Here is a 13,552-nt window from a genome sequence, read left to right as displayed (position 1 = left end):
TCTCCTATCAGCTCCTATCAGTTCATTTTACACAAACTAATGATGTAAACAACTAAGATTACTAATCATCTGTATGCATTACTAATATACATTCAGTAAAAATAAATATTTACTCAAGTTCAACATTCAGTTTGTTTATTAATGATGATTATCATAAAATGTGTGTTTTTTGGGTTTTTTTGTTAACTTAGATCAGTTTACATACTCATTATAGCAACAATCAAAAACTGAGCTTCAAATATGGGCTGCTGGCTGGGAATCTGACACGCCTTGTTACTCTCTGAGGACCTTATGACTTCCTTATCGCACAGAATTTGTGTTGGTGTCATCAAAAGTAGCAAGGGGCAGGGCAGTGATTCTAGGGCTTCCTGTGAGGGCACAACAAGGCAGTGTTTATACTCACAGGATACTCTGTGACGATGCCGTTGTAGACTTCATAGAACTCTTCGGCGTTCACCCGGTCCATGTTGAACTGCGAGGAAAAATGATTAGACATGAAAAACAAGTAGGAAATTACAAATGGAGATAACACTCCAGGAAATGACAGATGAAAAATAAAAGGATACAGACAAGAAAAATTTAGCTTTAATCAAATGGACAGACTTCACTCAGTTAGGATGCTCTGTGCTTATCTTCTGTTACTTTCTGACTCTGTGTATGATGCCGTACCCAAGTACTCCTGGGAAAACACCTGTATAATTTTGCTCAGTGCAGACGCTTGGTAAGAATGTCTCCTCTCTGCTTGTGTTTAACATCGCATCTATTTGATTGCAAATACAGATCAAGGATTTTAGCAGAAAATCTTGTTTCCTGGAATTCTTTTTCCACTTATCAGGGACCTGTTATTTTCATTTCCAGGTCCATATTTTTACGACTTAGGCTCTTCTAGAATAGCTCTGCATGATTCACAGTTCAGATTGTCTGAAACAAGCAGTTTTAGCTTCCTTTAAGAATGCTTTCTATCCCCATCTTTATTGACAAAGTATGTGTGCACAGGCCTTATTACTTTAAACTCTGGTATATTTCATATGAACATCTACCATTACCACTAATTTGCATGAGGACCAGTGGAAGAAGATTTACCATCTGAAGAGCTGAGATCTCAAATCCACCAGCGGATATGGAGTTCAGGATCTTCCCAGCCAGACCTGTGGATATATCAGAACAGTTCATATCTGCAATCTTCTATAATCTTTCTGTCAAGTTTACCCAGGCTGATAAGTGAAGTCTATAGTGGGGCAATAAAACCTGGAGTGAGATCCAAAACAAACAGCCTCTGCAGCAGCAGCATGATTACCTGATTAATATTCTGAAGTTAAGAGTTATTATTAGTAAACATGCAGTGAAGCCATCATAAAGCGAGTGTTTATTTTGCAGTGACCTCAGTTTTTCCTTTGCATTGAGATTGTGTTATGAGCATCCCGTTAGTGGAAAAATGATTTTCTTCCTGACAGCCTACTATTTAGAAAAAGGTGCACGTCTCATTGCAGCCATCTATTACTGTAAAATCTGGCAGAGCTGCAGTGACAGTGAAGGTCAGACTGATGCAGACACATAACTGAATGAGGGCGCCAGTCCCATAATCTCAGTCTGACTTCCTGATAAAATGTCGTCTGTGTGCTCGTCAGACCGGACTTTCCATTAACTCTAAACGCCACCGTGTGGATTCATGACTTGCACTTTTGGCATCGATGAGTCTCCTTCAGTCCAGTTGTGAGGGAAGGAAGCAGCTCCCGCGTCCTCTGTGCCCTCCCCAGGCAGCAGCCGGTTCAGGATCGGCACACGCTCTCAGCAGCTGGTGCTGTTGCTAGGAGATCATATTCTGGGTGCCTGGCAACAGTAGCTTCTCTGTTCCAGTCATGTCTGAGTCACCACTTCCTTCATCACTGATGTGATTGGCTGAGTCCTTCCTTCAAATGTAGCTGTCACGTCAATTAGCCTTTTAAGTGATCCCCGAGGGATCGGGGCTGTTTGGGCACTGATGATCTCAGTTTGGTCTCAGCTGCAGCAGCAGAACATGGACGGATGTACAATTTTCTAAATTCAGTTTAATAAAATTCTTAATTATTCTAAGCATTAATAAAAAATTTAAAAAAAGGGGGGGAGGGGACATATAACTTTAAAAGTTGCATTTTTGAAATTTAACACAAATAATTTACAGGACAATATGCACTTACAGGCCAAATTCAATTATCCTTACGGATGATGCTATAGGATAAATGTCTTTGTGATTTTCTATTAAAATGTATTTTGGAGTTTTAAATTTTTTTGAATTTGATTTTTTTAATCTCAAGAAATAAAAGGAAGCTGAACTAACAACACTAAACTTCGGTGTTCAAAATTACTTACTATTATTCTTTATTTTATAACCAATTTCTGATCCTGAACTAGTTTCATATCTCATTGTTAATTGGAAATCTGAAAAATAAAAAAGTAAACTGTCAGATGATCAAAACGAATTAATGAAATTGCAAAGGAAAGGTACTGAAGACACTTAAAAACCAAAACTATATAAGCTGAAGTTGACTAAAGTTACATTTAACAGGAAGACACAAACAAAACATATAAACAAAAACATTTTAATAATTCTCTCTCTCTCATTTCTGTTCAGGCCTCTGGTAGAGCACCTGAGCGCATAATTATTGCTATTATCCACATATTTTCAAATTTACTGACTAACCGGAAAGAAGAAGAAAAAAGCAGCAAGAAGCATTATTATTTTTTGATTAAGATGCCAAATTTAGGGCTGTCAACGTTAATGCGTTAACCCGTCATCACGATTAAAATTTTTTAACACAATTAACCCATCTGGAGTGCAGAATGGACAAACTTTGGACAAACTGCCTGAAATGCGTTGACAGAGACATTTCAGGGATTAGATGGGCTAGTTGCATTAAAAATTTTAATCATGTTAATTGTGATGACGTGTTAATGTTGACAGCCCTAGCCAAATTACAGTTATTTATGCCAATCCTGAACAGAAAACTAACTTTTCAGGGTTCACTGTCATACTTGATTAATATCTGACTTCTCAAACACTTCCAGTGTCCCAGCTAATATTTGGGTATAAGTAATGAGGTAACCAGAGAAGTTTCGAACACATTCCTAAAATTTGTATGTTTTCCTTTTTTATGACAGATGATCTAATAAAGTTGGAAAGCACTGTACAGATCGTATATCAATATATCAATAAATATACTGATACACATATTTAGATACAGTGTACGTGTCCAGCAGTTTCCCCCCCATTCTTTTAAATGCATTTCACTGCTTTATGACTATCTTACTCAGCTCTACATAACTGTTCAATATCTGTTGCTACAAAAAATGATTTGACTTCAACAAATGCAGACCTGATTTTGAGGCGACTGCCCCTTTAAATATCAGAAAACAAATGAGCGAAAAAAAAAGTTATTGTGCCTACAGCACAGCTTTCCCAGCATTATGTCAGCAAATACCTGCTAAGCCACCAAACCACAATGAGCACAGAGAAATTTGTGGCTGGACTTTGTGAGATTGTGCAAGATCCTCCTTAAATAAAGATAAACAGTCTGTACTGTAACAACGTAAAACAAAAAGTTCTTGAAAGCTAAACAGAGTGAAAACAGCCTAAATAACAGAGCAGAGGTACCAGGGTTAACCCTAACCCTTCTTTTTTTTTTACCCAAACAATAAATAAATAAGAGTATAACACAGGGGAGAGCATCAATGTGTACAGTCAGCACTAAATGAGCAGCTCCATCATAAGCCACAAGTCTTCATTCACACATACTTCACATCTGAGGTCATTTACTGCAGCAGCAGATTGTGAGATTAACAGTTGCTCAACGAAACCCTAAAGAAACCAAAGAAAGCCTGAGTGCAAGTTATGCAAGTTTTTTTTTTCCCATTTCACGCGTTCTCTCTCACGCATGTTTCACAACATTTGAACAAGTCACAGCAGGGAGACCACAGGTGTAACGTTAACAATGGCACCATTCCCTTTAGGTGTGGCAGGAAGTCATACAAGAGAACAGCATGCAATTCAGCAGGGTGTTGGCGCACACACACACACAAACACACACGTGTGTGCGTTTTAAAAATGTCCCCCAAGGAGAATGGTCTGCACTGTGGAATAAAACATCTCTTAACCAGAAACACTACGTTCCTCTCACCAACCCTCTAGGCCACAACATCAGAGTTTTACTGACCTGTGGAAAAAAACAGGAATCCAATTTTCTTAACTTGAGAAAAATGTACTTGTTGCACCCAGGTTCAGTCTGTCTCAGTCTTCTTGTTCCTCAACTCATCCTTGCTGCTTTAAACCATCTTGCTGGGTTTAACATCTTATCTGCACTTGAAATCAATTTTACAGTCTCCATGCATCTCTTTCTGTTTTTCCATTAATGTAAAAAGTACCGACAGCAGGAAAGATGTGTTTGCAAGACTTTACAGGTGGAAGCCTAACTGTGAAGTTTAGAAATGCCGTCACTGGAAAGGCCATGAGCTGGTCAAACAGCCCCATGCCACAGGTGGTTAACCTGTGCCTTAACAGAATGCAGTTTCAGTCTGGTCCACAACAGTAAGTGTAAGTAAGATAAGGTATACTTAGTTATATTTTCCCCAAGTAGTAGTAAAGTAAGACTTTGTTCTGGGACTTCTAGAGAAAGCAGCAACACAGAACAGATCATCAATGACAGCTGGGGCGGAGGTGGGTTGCAAAGCAGTTTGCAGTTGCAGTACTTACTGAGTACAAATTAAAGCACCTTAAATAACACGCCACACGCAACGTTAGCCAGTTAGATTTATAGAAAGGTATCAGCTGATGTGGACTGGCACTGAGATCAGCTGATCTGCTCAGATTGTGGGAGAGCTGTGCGGTGCCTGAACTAACACTATCCTTGGTTAATGGTATTATTTTTGCTGTTCCAGAAAATTTTTTAAAAATATAACCTGTAATGGAAATGGATTTTTAACCCAGCTCAAACATTTTACGTTTTGTTTAATCAGATTTGGGTGGAATTTTTCTTTTAGGAAGGTGCTCAGTTTAGCCTGAAATAACTGTCAACACGGCTGTCTAGTGGCAGGATTTGTTTCTAGAAAGACTTTGTTATAACTAAGGCTGAAAGGAATGCCATTATTGGTTACTTGCATTTACAGCAATAACAGGGAGCCTGGTCCAATCTGATACTAAACAAATGACCACTGAGGACAAACACTTGAGGCTAAATGAGGAATAAATTGAATTAATTCATGAGGGACCCCAGTGAGCTTGTTTACTCTAATGCACAGCGCTCCAGGACAACGAGCCCAGGTCTCTCCTCAATCAACAACTCTGTGTATGCATACTTCAGCTCTTATCCAGAGAATTTCAGATTTCACAGGTCAGAGCTCCAGAGGCATGCACTGTGAAAAGGGATCAGGGCAGGGATTTGGAAAAATCCAAATCCAAATGTGGTAACCACGCAGTGCCTCCTTGTGACACAAGCACAATAACAGTCATGCATGGAATGAGTGTCAACCAACAGTACTCTTGTGCAAGTATTTATGGTAAAACTGATTATTTAGATCAGTGGTTTCCAAACTGTGTTCATCGAGGTTGAAAACTCAGGACTGCTGTGGGACTTTGTGACAACTATATATTATTTCAACTTCTCAAAAAATAACAACTTCATTGTTAGTATTTATAAAAATCCTTCAAAAGAGAATCAACAGTCTGTCTGCGCAGCTGTAAGGCAGAGGGAATTATGACACATGAAAGGTCCTGACTATTAGTGAGAAGGTTAATGTCACAGGAGTCAGTTCCTTGTGTTGAGGGAACCAAAAGGGAACACCAGTGCAGGTGACCCTACAATAAGAAATAAAACCACTGCAAAAGCTACATGTGTCAACATCACGTCAAACTAGCTAAAAAGGCACTCCCTCAGAGAGAAACCTTTTAAAAGATTTCCCAGAACCAAAAGCTTCAGACCTCTTTGTCTTTTTTGTAAGAGCGATTGGAGGTAAGGTATGAGGAGGAGCCAGAGCACAAACTAAACAAACCCTCAAAAAAACCCAAAAAAACCCCAAAACAAAGCTGTAAGTTGGGTAGGAGGCGCATGAAAGGGGCACACACGCTTTCCTAAATACTTCACACTTTATATAAACAGAACATGGTGACAATAAATGACAGAGAAAATGTCAAGTCTGTCTTCACTGACTTTCTCATCCAATGGATGGACTCCAACTCCACCATGTTTAACTGGAGTTTGCGACAGAAGTTTTTGTTCTGTTCTGCAGCCTGAGTGAACCCGGGAAACTGGCACCTGAACCAGATACAGGGATTAAGCTAGCAACGTTCCACTTAGTGGATGACTTGTTCTACCTCAACCTACTGGTAGGGAAACAGGAAGAGCTGAACAAGGATTGCCCAACAGTAAATTCTCAAATGATAAAATAAAATAAATAAATAAATAAATAAATGTCACACATTATACCTGAGCCCTATGTGAGGGAAACCCTGAATAAAAGATTAAAGCAAAATGTGTTATTTTATTAATAACAGATGTTAGCCAGGTTTTTCTTTATAATAGTCTGACTATTATTGATTGACTATAGTCTGACTATTAGATTAATTTAAGTAAATTAACTAAGTTAACTCTAAGATCTGGAGGCAATCAGGCTGCCTGAATATTAGTACTTACGCTGATATTTCAGGTTTCAGTGGTGTTAAATGTTCTAAACATTGGTTGTTTTTCTATTTTAGGCTTCAGCTCATGTACACTGGTCTAATTATTTTTGGTATTTTTGCTGTGTAACTAGTCAATGCTGATTGTTCTGCTGTTTGTCTTAGCCAGGACATGCTTGCAAAAGACATTTTTAATCTCAAGAGTCCTTTTATCCTGAAAATAAAAAAATAAAATAAAGATCTATGCTCTTCATACAGTAACAAAACAGAAAAAGAGTCAACTTATGGGTTTGTTTGCAATTTGTATTGTTACCTTCTTTCAGTCTTGCAGGCCTGTATTTTATTTTATAAAATAAACACATTGTAAGTCATATGCTGAAAGGCAGCATGAACACGGGTTCAGTCCCCCCCGGACTGTTTCCAGTGTGCCATCTCAACTTGGGCTTTCTCTATTGCCCCGTCAAATAAAGGCTGAAAAAATGCCCCCAGCAAAAAAAAAGACTTAAACTTTTTTTAAGTTTAAGTCTATTCTGAAGAAGTCTGCCACATCTAACCAAATTCATGGATTTTAACATGTTTCAGCACTTTTTGTGAGCTGATGAATTTGTGGCTAACTGCTTGTATCCAATTCAGTCTGCTGAAATTTTGCTGTGGTGTGTGATTTGGTTCACCTTCAGGTGCAGCTACTGTTAGTAATTGTGTTCTCCTTACCTTCGGATATGGCGTGGGGTTTGATGATGCAGCATGTGCAGTCCGTAAAGGCGGCTGTGTTAGAGGGACCGTGCCCAATCGTGGAAGGGAAGAAAAATTCAGTTTCCTAACAAGAATAAAAACACTTTGATCACGTCTGGGCTACCAGGGCACATGTGAGGATGAATAAAGTCTGGAGGTCACAGAGTAACATCCTCACTCTCGCTGCTGCAGCGGGTGAGTCGGAGCCATGCCCAACATTTTTGATGCCATCTGTTCCAAATTGGGCACGGACGCTCTGTGGCGCCTCCCTCCGCGCCACAGCAGGGTCTGAAGTTCCCAAGAGCCCCCTCCAGATAGACATGGCCTCATCACCCATCAGCTCCATGGCAACCACCGGGCCCGAGGACATAAACTGCACTAGGTTACTGCGAAATGGAGCAACGTGTTTGTTTACATTTACTGTTAGGATTACTTTGAATAATATTTTTTTGCTATCAGATATCTTTTCTACTGAAATTTGAGGCATCATTCACCGGGGCACTCACTTAAAGAACGGCTTGCCTTGATGTTCAGTGTAAAAGTCAGCTGCCTGGCTCCTGCAACGCAAGAAACCCATAAAACAATGAGTAAATGAGCAGAAAAATGACGCTGTTTACTGACAAAGACATTCATAGAGGTCATCAGTCTTCTTATCTCCCAGCTTTTTATCTGCGGTAATAAACTCATTCTACAATCATACTATTTAAATAAAGTGACATTTCAACATCAACATTAATTTCATGTCCTTGGATTTTGGGAAGTAAATGATGGGCACTCTCCCCTGCCCCCCAACCATGATTCCACCAAGGCTAGACATAGAAATTCCACAATTTCAAATGTGTAGGTGATAAGAGTTATGATTAATAAACTGGTACCAATTACAGAAAAATATTCTGAGCGTTTACTACTCAGAAGAGGTTTTTTTTACAGTACATTTTGCTTAAAATATGCAAATAATTGACCCAGTTATAAGTTCTGCTACTTCTGGGAAGCAAAATGAAATGTAAAACTTCTGAATTTTATTACAGGCAATGCCAAAGGCGGCAGTAAATTCAAACCTTGAGCCTACAGTGGATTAAGTGGAGGATGTTCATGTTAAACATGGTCAAAGTTTCTAATAATGAGGTTAGGGTGTGCACAGTAATCCCTTTGAGCCAAAAGGGCTCACAGGGCTGCAGACTGCTGTAAATGCTCACACAGTTTTTCCACTCTTGGATCTGTGTTTTTGTGTTTTTGAGACATGTCATAAAAAGGGGATATCCTTGGATTTGATGATCTGACTCCACAAATTTAAAGCAGAAGGATGTTTAGATGCAGAAACAGCAGGTTACAGACAAATGCATAGACAAAATGCTGTACATAAACCCCAGGTATTTAACTTATACAAATACAAAATAATCAATAAAAAAAAAGGTTAATTTTATGCAGAAGAGTGAACAGATGAGTCAAAGACCACTCATTTTATGTGAGCATTCTCAGAGACTTGAACATAAAGAGAAAGTTGATACCACCGTTGTGATATGACTGTTATCCCGGACTGGGCTTTTAGGTCTTGTTGAGCCATCACAGAAATCCCAGATATGTTCAATGTCTTTGTTGTATAACCCCTCAACTCAAAGTTCACTCAACTTAACAAGCATTATACTTCAAACTGTACTTTCAAATTAAACACAGAAAGATCAGATCAGGGTGAGACTGGGCTAATGTTGTGAGGTCATCCACCTGATAAAATTGCTAGTGTTTAATAAAAATCAGACCTTGTTTGCCTCTTGGCTCGCCATATGTTCCTAATGTGTGTGAGAACGGAGAGCCATCCGTCTGTTTATACAAGGACACTGGCACCAAACTGCCCGTGTTTCCCTCTCCCACAGCTTGTTTGATACTTTCCCACAGTGAGATTATTAGTATTATTATTTTTGGATGTTTGGCAGAGAGGCTGTGACTTTACCACGTGAGCTTTGTCATCTTGGCTTTGGTCACTATCAGGTTGGAGGAGTAGATCAGCTCAAGGATATCTCCGATCTTGGTGACTACGTCTGGCTTTATCAAAGCAAGCGTTCTGGAGACACAGGGAGAGGAGAGGGAAAATAAGAGATGCGATTGGACAGCAGATATCACAGCCAACAGAAGGCTGCACATTAGCACACTCAGGACACAAACAAAATACTGTAGGTACAGTGAATACAAAAAGTCTACACAGTTATAGTACCAGGTTTGTGTGATATTCAAGATAAATAATTTGAATTTTTCCACCTTTGATGTGACCTTTAGCCTGTCAAATAAAAAATAAATAAATCTTTTAAGGGGGAAAAAAGTGAAAACTTACAATAAACTGGTAGAATAAACATCCACACCCTCAAACTAACAGATATTTAAAAATCCTCACTAAATTACAGCATTCAGCCTTTTAAGTTCGTGTCATTGCAGCACATTTAGACCTCCACTATTGGCCCACTTTTCCTCACAAAGGAGCTCCAAATCTGTCAAATTGTGAGGGCGCCTTCTCTGCACAGCCCTCTTCAGATCCTCCCACAAACCTCTAGCTGGATTCAGATCTGGGCTCTGGGTCATTCCAAACGTTTAATCCGACCTTCAGAGGGGTTGTTGTGCTGATAGCTGAAACTCTTCAGCTTTCTAGCGGACATCTGAGGGTTGTGTGCTAACTGACTTGACTAGCTAACTGACTGGTATTTAAAATTGGTCACCTAGACCGAGGCTCCAGTTCCACCTATAGAACCCCTAAAGCATTATGCCGCCCCCACCGTACTTCACCATGGGGATGGTATTGTGTGGTCATGGGCAGCGTAGTTTGTGGAATTATGGCCATAAAGTTCAACCTTGTTCTCATCAGACCAAAACACAGCTTCAGACATATGAAAAACACAGTTAATGTTGTCACCTGTGGTGCACAGGAAGTTTCTGTCAGAAATTCTTGCAGCTTGTTTAATGTTCCTGCAGGTCTCTTGGTGTCCTCCCCGACCAGTTTTCTTCTTCCTCCTCTTCAGCATTGATCATCTTTCAACTATCCAGTTGCTGGTGATGTCACTATTGAGCCATATTTTCTCCACTTATCGATGTCCATCTTCACAGTGTCCCGTATCTTTGTAGTGCTCCTGTTACTTCTCTACTGATCTTTATTGATTTACAGTCACTTCAGAGCATTCACCCTCCCTTACTGTATACTATACTTCATTGTAGATTTCGTTTTAAATAGATAATCTTTATCCGCCCAATATCAACAAAGTCATTCATAACCCAGCACTGGAAACTCTCACTTATAAAAGCATTCAAGCCTTTAATTCAGTACTTTGTTATACAGCTCCATAGATAAGTCTTTACAGTGTTTGCACACCTGGATTTAGTCTTTCCATATACATTTTATTCTGTGTCTACACAGCTTGTCAACATTTATAAAAATCACAGATTTCAACACTCAAGAGCAAACAGCTTTGTTGTAATCTCTTCGTGGGTGTTTTTAATGTCTGTCAGCAGGTTACAGTTAAAGGATTTATTTGTAAGGCCATAACTTTCCAAATAGATCAATCGTGTCTACATGGGTAGACACCCCCCCAAATGTAAGTTAGATGAATGATCATACCTTTCTTTTTTACTGCCGAGTTTGTTTGCTGTGTACTGATCCCCATAATCGATCAGATGTAGCTGTCGTGAGAACACGTTCACTCGATTCCCAATAAATAAGTCCTCCTGATGCATGTCATTGTATTTGGTCCTTCTCAGAAATATCCGCTGGTTCTTTACATCAAACTGTAAAACAGGTATATTTTTCAGAAATGCTAAAGACAAAATCTGAAATTTTCATCAATATGGAGTTAATTAAAACAAATAAGCTATTTACATTTTCCACTACAAGGTATTCATATTCTGGATTAAAAAAAGAACATTCATAAACACACCTTCAGGCAGAAAAAAGAGAGACAAAAAGTAAGCACTGGAGCAAAAGCGTACCATTTCTACTGAGCCATCTCTGGGGTAGTAAAACAGTTGGTAACGCCGCAGGAGGGCGGAGGTGGGGTCATACCACTCAGTAAGAAAGGCAAACCGGTCCTCCTGAAAATAAATAAATAAATAAGTATAACTTAAATATTAAGCTTCTTTCTGCAAAGGAGAATTTCTGGCAACCCCCAAAAAGCCAAAAGAAAATATTTTTTCACCCACATGATTTAATTTCCTCCATTTCTCATTATAAAATGATCAAGAATAACACAAAATTGACCATTTATTTCAAAAACTGAAACTAACTAACTTATGAGGACAAATCATGTGTGTTTTTTCAACCCCAAAGGCCCAGTTTGAGCCAGGAAAACCCTGAATCTGTGCCAACAAATAAAACATACTGAGCTTTTAAAAGGTCGCCTGAAACCACAGGCCAATGTTCAGGTGAATGCGCAAGCCTCACAGATGTAAACTAGGAGGCATGAATCCACACAGTTCAGGTTTATTTTTACATTTTGGTCCATTTCCACAAATGTATTTATTAACAGAAAACGAATGCAGTACATAAGGTGGTCAATATTTACAAAATCTGGCTTTTTACAAACCAAAGGCGTCTGTTATTAATAAGCACAGAAATGTTATGACTCAATATGATCAAGTATGCTCACCTGACTAGTAGCAGACTTTATTCAGTTCACCTTGTCAACCAAAAACAATTCAGTAAACACGGATAACGATTGGTTAGCACTGTTGCCACTAAGCAACACAAGCCTGGATTTGGTTTGCAGGTCACTTCCTGCAGATCAGACCTTTCGCCAAACGAAAACATTTCGAGCATCACAAAACCAAAAATACCACAAAGAAGATCATTTTTTGGTTGTTCTACAGCGAATAAAATATGGGCTCATGAGATTTGCAAATATTGCATTCTGCATTCTGTCTTCCATCTTCAGGACAAGTTTGCATTTCCACACTCCTTATCTTCCTCATGACATTTCCTATTAAGATTAAGCAGTTAGGAAGACACAGGAAGTGATTTCACAGACTATTTCGCTGCAGTGATTGTCCTAATCACCGCCAGGCCAGTGTTATCATGTTTAAAGGATGATTTGCTGAAGGTGTCTCCTGGTCTTCTGCTCATCATTAATCCAATTGGTTTTGCAAAGAAAATGTTCCCTATCTCTTGCCCCACTGCTTCATGAAGCCTGGGGATGATCCGGGTCTTATCCCGAACAAGCAAAACATCAGTGCTACTATTACTTTCTTAGTTTGTATATTCAAAGCAGTGCTCCTTCAATGTGGGATGGCACCACTGGAAAGGCACAGAGGCAGTAAAAAGTAGGATAAATGAATACAATTTCTTCAAGGACAAATAAATCAGTAACAGTGTTTTGGTGCTGTTAGTCTGATTAATTAAGAAAAATTCAAAGTGGGTTATTTTTTCATAATAAATGACTGCCCTCCTCCTCCTTTCTTCGATTAGCTCTTAAAATATCAGTAATATCATTACTTTGTAATGTTTTATGTTTTCAATTATTTTTAAGATGCTCAGAATTTTCTTCCTCTCATATTCTGTATCATTGCATTTTGTTTTCTTTAAAGTATCTGCACCCACCTCCTACAGGTGCTACACAAATATAATTTGATTGATTGATTAACCAGTCTGCAGTTTAGCATTAATCAGTCGTCTAACGCACCGTGTGAGAGATAAGGATGTCTCTCACAACTAAAAGCTCAGACCACCTCCTCCACTCAGCCTAGTCAATCGAATAAACAGAAAACATGGGCACCAGCTGAATGGATAGAAACTCTTTGAGCAGAAACATGTTTGATGCCAGGTATACCAACATTAAAAGCACCTGCTCAGCTACACCTTTAGCTAATTTAATCATAGCTGATGTTCACCGTTAGACATTAACCACACAGCTACCTGTAGTATCTGTAGTTAAACTGTGTATAAGCCATAAATGATATTTTTAAAGGAGCTAACGGCTAACCCGTTAGCCTGAAGCACTGATGTTTAGAACTGCTCGGCTAGCTTGTGTTTATTATGCTAACAGTAGCAAACAGCAACCTGTTTCAGGCTCTAACGGAAGTTTTTACCTTCACCGAAGCCCTCACGCCCCCCGGTTTGATGACATGAGGGAATCTTTACTCACCATCTTTTAAAACATCCCTGTAAACTCTGTGTGACAGCACACTGTTGTTAGCTAGCAAACA

The 13,552-nt window shown here is 39.1% G+C and overlaps 1 protein-coding gene across 1 annotated transcript in view; it reads right to left on the bottom strand.

The window, feature by feature from the left end:
• The window catches only part of nme7 (NME/NM23 family member 7), a 23,361-nt gene extending 9,809 nt beyond the window's left edge, over positions 1–13,552 (bottom strand). The window contains exons 1-9 of the mRNA XM_085348861.1: positions 13,492–13,552; positions 11,345–11,446; positions 10,977–11,143; positions 9,327–9,437; positions 7,885–7,935; positions 7,557–7,764; positions 7,358–7,463; positions 1,084–1,148; positions 404–472 (exon numbers count right to left, since the gene is read on the bottom strand). Of these exons, the coding sequence (XP_085204987.1) occupies positions 404–472; positions 1,084–1,148; positions 7,358–7,463; positions 7,557–7,764; positions 7,885–7,935; positions 9,327–9,437; positions 10,977–11,143; positions 11,345–11,446; positions 13,492–13,494 (882 nt within the window). The 5' untranslated portion in view covers positions 13,495–13,552. The remainder of the gene's footprint in view (positions 1–403; positions 473–1,083; positions 1,149–7,357; positions 7,464–7,556; positions 7,765–7,884; positions 7,936–9,326; positions 9,438–10,976; positions 11,144–11,344; positions 11,447–13,491) is intronic.

The sequence above is a fragment of the Diplotaxodon limnothrissa genome, linkage group LG23 (genome assembly GCF_057381915.1).
Source record: "Diplotaxodon limnothrissa isolate DT_005_m linkage group LG23, D_limnothrissa_male_GT1.1, whole genome shotgun sequence".
In the NCBI taxonomy this organism is placed as follows: Eukaryota; Metazoa; Chordata; class Actinopteri; order Cichliformes; family Cichlidae; genus Diplotaxodon; species Diplotaxodon limnothrissa.
Note: the sequence above shows the minus strand (reverse complement) of the source record. Positions and strands in the feature narration are given on the sequence as shown.